We start from the raw sequence: 12537 nt of genomic DNA on the forward strand, positions 1-12537 counted from the left end.
CCTGGCCGCCTTCTCGGCCCCTGCTGCAGTAGGGCACAGACCAAGCCTTTGCCCTGACCCAACAGGGCTGTGCTTTTATTCTGACACAGAGCACCAGGAATGGTGAATCCCTGTTGGCCTTGCAGGCCACAGTGACAAGCAGCGGACCATGAATTTCCACCGTGACTTTATGGGTAAAAGGCCCGTTCCTGTTGCGTTTAAACATTGAAGCACTGGCAGTGACTGGATAAGAGGTTAAAGTCGCTCTGCATTTGAAATTCCCATTCCCACAGTTAGAATAGCGTGTCCTAGTCCAGTGTCCCAAAGGACACAGATGCATAAGAAGATTTGGATGTGATCCAAGAAGTGGAAAATATGCCTTAAAGCAAAAGCGACTTTCATCAGTTGATCTTAAAAAAGGATAGGGAAAGTTTGATCATAATATCCAACTCTTCTCTCTGGGACTAACTCAGGGGCTCACTCCCTGGCTAAGAAAGTCCAGCAACTTGAAGGGAATTAAAGAAATTCAGCCTCAATGTAAGTTGCAATAAGAAAAATTAACCTTTAGAACAACCTACCGGCCACTGTAGCAGAGACATAGCAGTTCAAGTTCAACTGTTTTCCTAACAACAGTGCTCTAATTTACACAAGTAATTCAGGGCAGCCTGTGTCATGCAGGAAGTTACGCTGGCAAGCCTAGCCGGCCTCCCCGGCTCTATAATCTACGGAAAAAACCCCTGCCTGTATTTCCTTTCCTCCCGTCCAAGTGTGTGAAAGGTCTGGCCTGCCCCACTGGAGGCGTTTTTGGGAGAGCCAGGTTAGCGCGGGTAGCAGGCAGCCACGCTCTGCCTCTGTCCCAGCCTGCCCAAATTGCCCCAGCCAGCTGCTGGCCCCGGCGTCCCTGTGCCGAGGCATTCGATTTTTGTAAGGAAGCTAGTCTGGGGGGGACAAAGTGAAGCAGCATCCTAGAGCTGAGGCTCCAGGGATGACGAGTGCCAGGGATATGACATACATTCCTCTGACAGTTTTCTGCCTTCTTTCCCAACAAAAGCAGGGACATGAGATAGAACAGGGAATGGCTGTCCCCATACTGCTCAGACCGTCACAAGATTCAGCCCGTCACAGGGCACAGCCCTGCAGGCTCCAACTCCCCTGCCATTGGGCTCCAGGCATCGCACAAAACCCTTGCACTGGAGGCAGCAGCGTGCCCCTGCCGTCACTCCAACTCCCAGCTGCAGCCAGTGGCTCCCGAGAGAGCCAGGAGCTCTGCGTTCATTAGGAGCCAAAAGCAATCCTGTCAATCTGCCTGGGCTGGTGCCAGTGCAGACCCATCGCTGGGCTCATTGAGAGTGAAGCAGCTTTGCCTAACGTATAAGCTGCTTGTGCTTCCCGCCCAACTTTCTACTTCCCAGCTCAGTGCTTTCCAAGGGTCCGCACAACAAAACGGGTCAGGAACCGCCCTAGTCGCAGCTTTGTGGAAGGTTTTGGCTTAGGAGAATGGCCCACAGCCTCCACAAGTAAGTTGGATCTGGTTAACTCAGAGGCAAGCAGTGCAGGACCAGCTGCAGGCTGCATCTGCTGAGTGGAGGTTTCCTCGCCAGTAAGATTGCTGACAGACACTGTTGAGCGAAATTCAGTGCTGGCTTTCACCACAGGTCAAAAGGGAAGCCCAGGCAAGAGCAACCAGAGGCACAATGGTTGGCTTCAGGATACTGCTGTATGTACTGCCATGCTCTGTGGGCATGCGTCCCCACTCGTTACTCTTGGAGGAATCTTTCATTGGGCAGATTATGTGCTACAGCTCAAGGGCAGAAAGTAGAACAGGGATGGCTTCACAACGCCCAAGTCCAAAGAGAAATGGGCCAGACCTCACAGCCTGGCCAATTCAGAGGTGCCCCGGTCCTGAGAAGATTGAAACACCCCTCTGAAGTCACAAATTAATACTGAAGTAGCCAAGAAACTGTATAGGAAACACAGAAGCAGAGAACTATGGAAGTGAAATCAGATCCAGTTGGGATTTGCAGCAGCATCAGAATACAAAAGCGCTGTGCTTCTGTTCCTGAAGTGCTGCTTTCTGTCTGTGGGCCTTGCCATAGTCTTTCCCAGTACTCTGCTTTCTGGGGAATAGTCATAATGGGTTTACAGTAAACAAGACGCTTACTGCTTATGTCTGTACCCTGCTGACTCACTTTCTAAGAGCTCTTTACGCATAAGCCTGCAGCTCTAGCACTCAGCCTCCAACGTGTTCTGTGTATTTTAGATTGGAGCTGCTCTGCAGCCTTCCCCAAAGGGAAGTGAGAGTCCTTACAACCCAAGAGCTGGACACTGGTGTCTCACAGTGTGCATAACAAGGTCTTTATTCAACGAGAGGGAGTAAAGAAAGAATATCCCAAGTGAACAAGCAGAAACAAGGAGCAGAATGCTCTGTGCAGCTCTTCAGGTTCTGTATCAGGAAAGGGTAGTTGCCCTCCAGGCCAGGCTTGAAGAAGATGGGATCAATACCAGAAGCAAAGTCCTCTTCTCTGCCTGAGCAGAGAAGTACTTGTGTCCAGGAGACCCGGGCGCTACCAGCTCCACACAAGCCGCTCAGCACTAAATAAAAAACAGGGAAGGGCCTCATAACCCCTACCTCCCTGGATGTGATGTGTGGGTATGTGAAGGGACTTGGAAGTCCTAGAAGGAATCCAGATGTGGAATCCAGGAACAGTGCTGGTAACTGCTGTTCCCTGGGTCTGGTTCATCTCAGCTCATCTCTGATATGGATGCATTGAGGCAGATTTGATGTTTGTTTTTATACCACTTGGCATTTTTCCTGGGGAGAGAAAAAATAAAAAGAAAGAGCAGTGAAAAATTGGCTGTATGAGAGGACATTTGCTCAGGAGATGCAACATTCACAACAACCCTGTCTAGGCTTTTCCTGTTCTGCTCCAGGTACCACACTGGGCTTACCTCCTAAAGCATCTTCCAGCTTCTGACTTAACACAATCAACCTCTTCCACAAATTGTCATCTTTCTCTGTGATCTCCTTGACAATTCCCGTGTCCCCCTGCTATTCCCTCAAAATCTATCCTTGTTTGATCTTAAACAAGCCTTTCTCTTTGTCAGGAGGCTCCTACTGGAGCGTGGGACTTGTTCCGTCTCACAGAAGTTGCTGGCAGCTGCACTCACATAAGTACCCAGGCTGATCTCCACTTCCATTTCATAGGCAAACACAAGAGCCTGTATCCCTTTCCATGCAGCAGTATTCATAGTCAGGGCATATATTTATTTAAATTATTACGCCTCTCTCAGATCTCCTAATTTCTCTTAACCACATCCACCTCCTGGGCATTATTACTCTTTGCTGATACCAATCACACATGGGAATGTGTTCAAAGATGTGGTACTAGCAGCCTACAGTAAGTGCACAGTGCTAGACAAAACTAAGATGATCTGAAAAAATAAACAGAAAGGCAGTGATTGAAGAGCAGCACAGAAGGACATTCAAAGAACTCTCCCTCAGAAAGTGGGTTGCGTGTTCAAATTAGAACAGTAAAAAAGGACAACTGCTGAAAATGAAAACTGTAGTGCTGCAGGACAAGAAAAGCAAATGGCTAAAAGAATAAAGACTATCGAACTCTCTCCAACGTATCCAAAGGGTGTCATGGCCTGCAGTGAACCGGCAGGCGATCGGCTATCACTTCAGTGCTAACAATCAGTAACCAAACACTGCTGACATTACTCCAAAAGGAGGAGTGAACAGGACTGTATGGTTCACCCACATCTGGAATTCTGTGAGCGGTTCTGCTGTTCCCAGTCTTGAAAACAAGCAGAAAAGGTGCAGGTAGGAGTGACAAGAATGGTCCAAGATATGTTATCATTTTCACACAAAGACAATTAAACTGAGAAGAGGACTCATTAGCTTGGGGGGGGGGAGGGAAGATGGACAAATGGAGGAGGACATGACAGACTTCCAAAAAATGAAAACTAGTATAGAGAAAGTAATGGAGGAATGATTGTTCAGTTTCTGACAACATGTGTAAAAAGGAAACAGGCAATAAAATTATCAGGCAAAAGATTTAAACATATAAAGGAATGGGAACATGCAATAAAGCTGTGGGACATATTGCCATAGGTGGTGTAGAAATCAAAACTGTAATTCAAAAAGGAACTGTGGAAATTGATAGCTGCTACACCCACTGGTCTCAGACCAAACTCTGTCTTAAAAATCCTTAAAAAATTGCTGCCAGGACATACTTTGTTCTGACATTCTTTCAGTGTCGTCTATGGGCACTATCAAAAGCAGGATAGTGGGACTGACCTTTCGCGAAACCCAGTGTATCTGTTCTTACCAAAAGGGAACTCCCTGGTAACAGGCTGGACAAGTGCTCGCTACCAGCGCACTCTGACTGGGGCACAGAAGCATCTGTCTTCCCATCCTGGAGACCGTTTGTGGGTAGACAGCCAGAAATCAACAGGGGCCTTCGTTTCCAAATCACAGTGGAAATTACTTTCTAACTCTTACATAAATACATCATTAACTTAGGATTAATGTGGTTGCTCAAGTTCATTTCTGAACAACAGTCATTATATAGGCAAGAAAACACCAATTAGCATATCCAATAACCAAAATCTCAATTAACATGAACATACGAATGACAGCACAGGGTTAGGCCTGTAGGTCCCCCAGGCCAAAGCCGTTCCTGACAGCAGAGAACATGTAAGGCAGAATACCAGAATGGGGTAAGCCTGCAGTGACACCTCTGCCGAGTACCCCCTCAGCTTCTAACTTACCACGGCTTGGGTAATTGGAGGCAGAGGTGGCATCCTTAGGTTGAGCTGTTAACTGAGTTTGCACCCAGAAATTCAGCTACTTACTTTTCCATCTCATAAACTTTATCTACAGGTCACACACTTGGCAGTATGCTCTACAGTGTAATTATTTAGTATTCAGAAAACTGCCTCCCTTTTGTTCTGAATTTACAAGCTGGTATTTTTATCGGTGTACTTCATCTCTGTATCATGGGAGACAGTGAACAATCATTCCCCATTCACCTGCTGTATACAATTTGGGATTTTACAGGCTTGCATACTTTGTTCTCTCTACCCCAAAGCTGTCCCCAGTAGCAGAGAAGAGATCAGAACTGCACTTAAAATTGCAGGTGTGGGTGCCCAATGGATTTATCCAATGGCCTAATGATATCCTCTGTTTCTCTGTTCCTTTCCTAGTAACTCCTAACATTTAGTTTGCATTTTTTCCCCAAATTAACGTCCAATTAATGTCTTCACAGAACTATTATATCATGGATCTATTTCCCAAATACAAGTAACTAGGTTAGAGTCTGGGTGCTCGACACGTAAAGTCACATGGCTATGCCTATGTTTTTCACTTCATGTTTAATACAAATGTAATCCACTATTATTAAGTGAAGTCACTTGGTATATGAAATCCTTCTGTGACTCTTTACAGACAGCTTTTGGTTTTTTCTTACCTTAAATATTTCATTATCATCAAACTTCTCCACTTCATTGCCTACGCACAACTGAAATTTGACAGCAAAACCCCCAGCATAGCTCCCTGCCCAACCACACTGTGATCTCCCTCCACATCAATTGCTATGTTCACTAAGGCTGTTATTAAAATGGTACTGCAGTGGGAGTTAAGAAGCTGAAGCTGGATGGCTGGGATCCACTTCAAACTCTCAGCCAATGTGAAGCAGGTATTACTCCACTGTTACAACCTGACTCATGTTATTAAGGCCAGAAAGGAACCTCTAACTTGCTTATATCCAAAAGGTGACTGGGGAAGAATCTCTACATCTGCATGTATCTTTCTTGCTCCCACATTTCAGTTGCTCACAGATATGCAACTTATTTACCTGGCTGTCCTGCCTGTGCCATCTGCACGCCTGCCAGCATTGGCTGCTGCTGAGCTGGAGCACCGGACATGGGGACCGGCTGCATGCCCGAAGCACCTGCAATGATGGCACCAGCTCCTGGCTGGCCTGACTGGACAGATCCTCCAGAGCCAGGGGGTCTCCGGTTGGACAGTCCTTTTCCAAAGGCCACAGCTGCTACCAGCGCATTGGTATCTGCGGGGTTGAAAGTCTGCTTGTTCTGCCGTAAACCTGTAGAAAAAGAAGTGCATTCAGAGCATATTACAATCAGGTCTAAAAAGTAGCATAGCTGGTCCTGAATTTACTTTCCTGTTGTTTTGGTGGATGTCATGGAGATCAGCTTCTAACAAGCTGTCCTACAAGAGTATCAGCAGGGTCAAAAAAGCTGCAAAACCCAGGGACAGTGGAGACCCAAGAGCTTCTCCACTGAGAGCAGGGCATATGCTGGTCAGGAAAGAGGATAGAGGGAGCCAACTCCTCCAAGGCCCTGAGAATGTTCCCACTAAAGGCTCTTCCATGCTGAATCTGTTGGCAGGTAACAAGCACTGTTTTAGATAAACAATGGCAGCATCCCCTTCTGGAGGCTCGTGAGCAGCATGGTGTCTGCAAGTGTTTCTACCACACACCTGCCCAGTTATACAATTAATCCTAGAAACCAGAGTCTGTGCTTGGGTCCTTGCTTACACAATGTGTCTGTCAAAGATGACCAAAAAAACCCTCAAAAGCACTACCTTTGAGAGTTGTGCATAGCACTCCCAGGAACAGCAAACAGGTGCTGGCAGAGACCCATAAAATAAGGATGCCCAGCATCAGAGTCAGAACCAGAAAAGGCTGACCATGAGTCTGAAGCAGCCATCATCTAGAGGAAGTCACACAAAAGCCTGCCAACAAACATGTGTGGACTCATTCAGAACACAGCTAAGGGGTTTTCCATTCACTGCCACTGCATTTTCACAGCTGTTTTTATTAATGCAAGTCGACTGGGATGTTTTCTGGGTAAATAGGTACCACTTCCACAAAGGGCGATATTGCAAAGGGTTGGAATGATCTTCCTGCCATGCACAGGTCACACAAGCAGGACACATCGCACCCACAGGACCCCTTTTCAAATTAGAGGGCTCCAGGACAGCCAATCTTACATCTTCTGGAATGCTTTTGTCTATGCTGCTCATCTACACTTCCCATGCTTCCAGGTCTCCGATTTACCTTGCCGCAGCTCTCAATGCTGCTTGGATGCTGTACCCCACTTCCACCTCAGTGACATACCTCCACTTTCAGATTCACGCTCCTCCTTACTGATTTTCTCCAGCAGATTTGAGCACATTTTGTTCAGACTTTGGATCTGTTTCTGCAAAATGAAAACTATCAGAAACTGCCAGGATACCTCCAAGACGGTACAAGTCAGCAAGACAAACGACCAAGCTTTCTCTTCCCAGGGGCTGTGTAACCAAACATAAGCATTTTGGTAGCAGAGCCTCGAGAGTCCAGTGCTCATGCATGAAGGAGGGCACTATGAGGACGGGATGGCCTTCGCCTTCTCTGACTGGTCTGATGGCACCTCCCATGAACAGCCAGTGGGTTGCATACCCTTGGTTTGTGAAACTGTGGAGGAAACCAAACCTCAGCTAGAGCCAGCTGGAGAAATCTCAGACAGAAAAGGACACAGCAAAACAGAAAGCTCTCAGATAGAAAGGTGAAGGAAGCAGAGTTAAAGGGCATCTTGTGCCCTAGGACTAGGAGGCAGAAGTCTCAAACTCTTCTTCACCTACCTGTGCTACATCAGGGCTAATTCGAGCTGCATCTGTGATCAGCTGCTTCTCCTGCTCCTCCACCTCAGGGTCAGGCTTAGTTCGAAGATGATCAGGCACTACCTCGTGGCTGAACACCGGCACACGTCCCTCTGTCTGCCGCTGCAATGGTTGGAGAAGCCACACTCAGAGCCTCCTCCTCCAGCCGAGCACTCAGCTCAAGATGAGAGCACAGGCCACGGTGCTGGAACAAGGCTGGTAGCATGCTGGGGGGAAACCTTGATCTGGGGAGCATTACACCCAGAGGTGAAGAATGCCAAGCATAAGGAATGGCACGCTGGAGCAGATACACAACCACTTTCTGATGCTCAGAGGGAATTTTCTTACCATGATCTCCTCATCACGGTCTGGAGACAGCACCAGGGGTATGATAACCTGATTTCGCAATAGTGGGGTCTTCTCATGCTTTAGCACTTTATTCAAGGTGTTCAGCTGCCCTGACAGCAATGCAAAGCTGTCCAGAACTGAAGGCCTGGGAAAGCAAATAAAGAGGACAGAACATGGAAAGGGATGCCACAGCTGGCTTTTCTCTATTCTTCACTCAAATGGCTGAGAAGCGAGGAAATAACACCATTACTCCTCAAATCAGTCTACTCCAGACAGTAAGCAGCAAAACCTTGGGCTGAATGTGCAGCTGTGGACAAATCCCAGTCCTGACTGCAAAAAGCTCAACTGCTGCAAATAGCTCAGGGACATGACAAGCAGTACCACTGGAAGGGGCAGTTGTTTGGGATTTCAGTAACATCCACAGAAGCAATGCTTTCCTCATCAGTAACTCTCCCAGTGCAATTCTAGAGCATGGTCTGAGAAACAATTTAACTCCTAAGTAGTTCAGCCAGGAGAGACAATTATGTATAGCTTGGCTATCCATACTAAGCAATAATCAAGCAAAAATTATAAGCTTGTCAAGGAGATCTTCAGCTTGCTCTCTCTGGGAGATTCATCACCTCTCCTGCCTTCTGCAACATTAACTATAAATGCTAACTGCCTGTGGAGCTTTGCTGCACTAAGATACTGTCTAGTTTATTAAGCTGTAGCAATAAGGTCTTTGTGCTCCATCTGGAAGAGAATACCACCTTGCAAGTGTCTCAAACCTTCTGGTAAAACACAAGAGCCCAGTTTACACCAGAGCCAGAAAAAGCCAGGAAGGTCAAGAAATGCAGAAAGACCCACTGCTCATTTTACACAGCATATGGGCCTCTTCCATATTTTGTCCAAGAAGCTTCCAGTCCCTGCAGATACAAGTCCAGGTTCTCACGTAGTGTCTAGATTAAAAGGTGTCAGCACGACTTTTATTACTACACAGCATGAAACCAATGGTTTTCAACTCGTTTTCTGGTGGAAGACGTGTAGCGATTCCTCCAGCACAAATGTGAAAAGCAAATTTAAGCCTACTGACAATAGGCTAATGGTTGTGCATTATACTTTGTGTTCCTTTGAGCCGGGTGTGGAACAGCTTCAGCAGTGATCGACAGTGCCCCCAGCTCTGAGAGCCCTTACCATGTGAGTCGGTCATACTCGTTCTCCAGCTTGTAGATAAAACTGACCAAGGAGTTCTTCAGGTCGGCCACCTGACTGATGAGTGCCTCCAGGGTCAGCTCTAGCTGCTTCTCCTCTCTCTAAAAAAAGGCAAAAAGACAAAGCTTAACACCTTCCAAGGTGGTGTGGATCAACTCCAACACATCTGTAGTCCAATCTCTCCCACAGAAAGCCTCCTTTTCAGGGGAAGCGGACTCTGGAGATAAAAGTCCTATGGTTTCACACTGACCCCTTCCCCTTGGGTCTGAACACTTAGGCAGGAGACTTGTGTCTGTGACAAACCCTTAGCTTCCTGTCCTCTTTAAGATCTAGGTGAGCGTAGTGATCACTTACATCTGCTTTTAACATCTTGGGCAAAGTCATCAAAGTTAGCTCATGCCACCTCTGTGAGCCATTTAAGCTAACTCAGCTCCAAGCAGATTAGCATTCCCTCAACCTGTACAGCAGGTTGACAGCAGATGTGAGCACAGTGATGTCTTCATCTAAAACAGCCCTTTGCGAAACGAGTATCAGGTCCATGGCCTAAAGATGGCAGTTTCTGCCCTTCACCTTGTTCTTTATTTTCTTCCTGCCCAAATACCACTTCCTCCTGCTAAAGAAACTGGCAGCTCCCATTCTACTTGTCCTTTAACGTCTGTGGGAGGCCCTGCCGTGATGGAGACCACACATACCAACACCTGCACACACCACCTCCTGTCTTTTGCTCTGGATTGTGTTGTTTAAATAACCTTTTTCACCGACACCCCCAGGCGAGGGAGGATGGTGACAGCCCAAGTGTAAGGACACGGGTTATATTGCCAAAGACACCAATGCATATCCTTGACTCTTGCAAAAACCCTCTAGAATCTTATCTATTCTAACTTATTCATGCTACAGTATTGCACAAAGTATAATTATAGTCCCAGCCCTAATGAACTGCTCATCTAAGTCAAGAACTGTACAATAATAATCCACGGGGAGGGTGGAACAAAGCCATCAAATAATGGAAAGGGAATGCCGGTTAGGAAAGTAGATGGAGTGACTCAGGCTGTTGGCATCCTTGCTATTGGGTTTGTTATGCTGTTTAAATACACTGGGCCAGCGTGAGCTGCACTGGAGAGATTCAGATGTCTTCCACATTCACAAGAACACAAAATGATTCTATTTTAATTTTAGTCTGACAAGACTATAAGTTTTTTTTTAGTAATCCTTCATCAGACTTCACTTCATTTAACCACCTTAGAAGAAATGGCTGTCAGCTTTGTTAAAATTTGCCCCCCAGTCCACGGAGTGGATTCAGGGAGCGGATTGCTGGGTGTTCCACGCTCCTCCACCTTGCAATAGGTCTAGTCAGTTCCTGTGCAATTAAGAAACGAGCCTACAACTATTTGTGCGCACTGTGTTTGTGCAAGAAGATTTACTAATGCCTGCATTACGAGCTGGGCTGGTGGCCAGCGGTTTACTGCCGGGCTGGCAGGCACACGCACCCACGACAATTCACCTGGCCCGTTGCCTGTGCTTATCCAAGAAGCTCTCAAGCGGATGAATGAAAGCCTGTTGCACACGCACCGCTCTTGCAGCAGCAGCGTACTCCAAGCCTCCTTCTTTCGCAGACTCTCTCCAAAGCCGTTAAGAGCTGGAAGCAGATGTAAGCACTGCAAAGCGTGCAGGCACTAAAACAGACCGGTGTTTCCAAGGAATGCTGTGCCTGTGGCAGGCTTATGCGATAGTCAAGCAGCTTTAAGAAGTTTGTTAGCAATACTAAATTGCCCCAAGGTAGTAAAGATAGGGTTTATGGGAGGATTTGCTGAAAGACCTCCTGATACAGAGCAATTGAGCAGTAAAGATGAAATTCAGAGTAGGTAAACATAAAGCAATGCACGTGGCAAAACAAAGGGGGGACACTCCCCTCCCCCCCAATCCTGACTTTCCATACACAATGACATTCTCTGAGCTGATAACATCACTCAGCAACAAGATCTTGGGGTTACCTGAGGGTAACCCATGAAAACATCTGCCCAAGGCTTAAGCAGCAGCCCAGGAAGTAAAAGCAGTAACAGGATTTATTAGGAAAGCAACAGAAAACTAAGCATCATTATGTCATTGTGTAAGTGCATGTCACATTTGCATCTTGAGTATTATGTGCCACTCTTGTCCCTCCAACTGGGACAAGCGATATAGTAGGAATATGTACAAATGAAGGCAACAAGGACGATCCATAATATTCATCAGTTCCATAGATACAACAGTTAAAATTAGAAGAGACCGGTATGTGCGAGTGGCTGAAATGAGAAAAGACATTATAACAAACCCTATAGACAAGGAATTGCAGGACAATCCATTTTCACTCTTTTCCAGCAGGACAACCAGGAGACTTGCATAAAACCAGCAGGTAGTAGTTTCAAAGAAACCACAGGAGGTGGATGTCTACAGCCCATTAACCTGTCATTAACCTTTTCCATTGAATATTATGGATGCTAAAAATTCAAAGCGCTTCAGAAAGTAACTAGATTCTCCTTCCATCGATGAAAATTCATTCAAGGCTATTAAACACAAGGGGTGTGCTAGCAATAGTTTATACAGAATCACAGAATGGTTTGGGTTGGAAGGGACCTTAAAGACCATCCAGTTCCAACCCCACTGCCGTGGGCAGGGACACCTTCCACTAGACCAGGTTGCTCCAAGCCTCATCCAGCCTGGCCTCGAACACTTCCAGGGATGGAGCATCCACAGCTTCTCTGGGCAACCTGTTCCAGTGCTTCCCCACCCTCTCGAGAATAATTTCTTCCTGATATCCAATCTAAACCTCCCCACTTTCAATTTAAACCCGTTGCCCCTTGTCCTGTCACTACAGGCCCTTGTAAAAAGTCCCCCTCCAGCTCTCTTGTAGTTCCCCTTCAGGCACTGGAAGGTGCTATAAGGTCTCCCTGGAACCTTCTCTTCTCCAGGCTGAACAAGCCCAACTCTCTCAGCCTGTCCCCATGGCAGAGGTGCTCCAGCCCTTTGAGCATCTTCGTGGCCTCCTCTGGACTCGCTCCAACCGGTCAATACCCTTCTTATGTTGGCAGCCCCACAATGACATCAGCAACTTATTTGCTCTCACAACTCCTTTTGGCCATCAGCTTCCTGGTTAGTGGCCAAGTCAGGCTGCCGGGTATGCCGACCTTCTGTGTGATGACGTAGGGCCAAGGCCTTCAGCAAGAGGTGCGCTCGGACACCCCTACGCACACTCGCCCTGCAGCCGTGCTGCAAGGGCAGGTTATGGCAAAGGAAAGCACTGCACCAGCACCTCGAGGGCGAGCTCAGTCTCCCTCCCAGGCGGCTTCAGCCCGGGGCGGGTTTGACTCCTGGGGAGC

At 47.1% G+C, this 12537-nt stretch overlaps 1 protein-coding gene across 1 annotated transcript; it reads right to left on the reverse strand.

Annotated features, from left to right (window-relative positions):
* Positions 1–2313: 2313 nt before the first annotated feature.
* MED8 (mediator complex subunit 8) lies at positions 2314–9278 on the reverse strand. Its single transcript, XM_010152027.1, has 6 exons — positions 9164–9278; positions 7991–8135; positions 7625–7765; positions 7122–7203; positions 5838–6086; positions 2314–2791 (listed from the first exon to the last, which is right to left on the reverse strand). Exons 2-6 carry the CDS (start codon positions 7991–7993, stop codon positions 2727–2729), a joined length of 540 nt encoding a protein of 179 aa, XP_010150329.1. The 5' UTR covers positions 7994–8135; positions 9164–9278; the 3' UTR covers positions 2314–2726.
* Positions 9279–12537: the final 3259 nt, after the last annotated feature.

This window comes from Eurypyga helias, unplaced genomic scaffold (genome assembly GCF_000690775.1).
Source record: "Eurypyga helias isolate BGI_N326 unplaced genomic scaffold, ASM69077v1 scaffold32155, whole genome shotgun sequence".
Lineage (NCBI taxonomy): Eukaryota > Metazoa > Chordata > Aves > Eurypygiformes > Eurypygidae > Eurypyga > Eurypyga helias.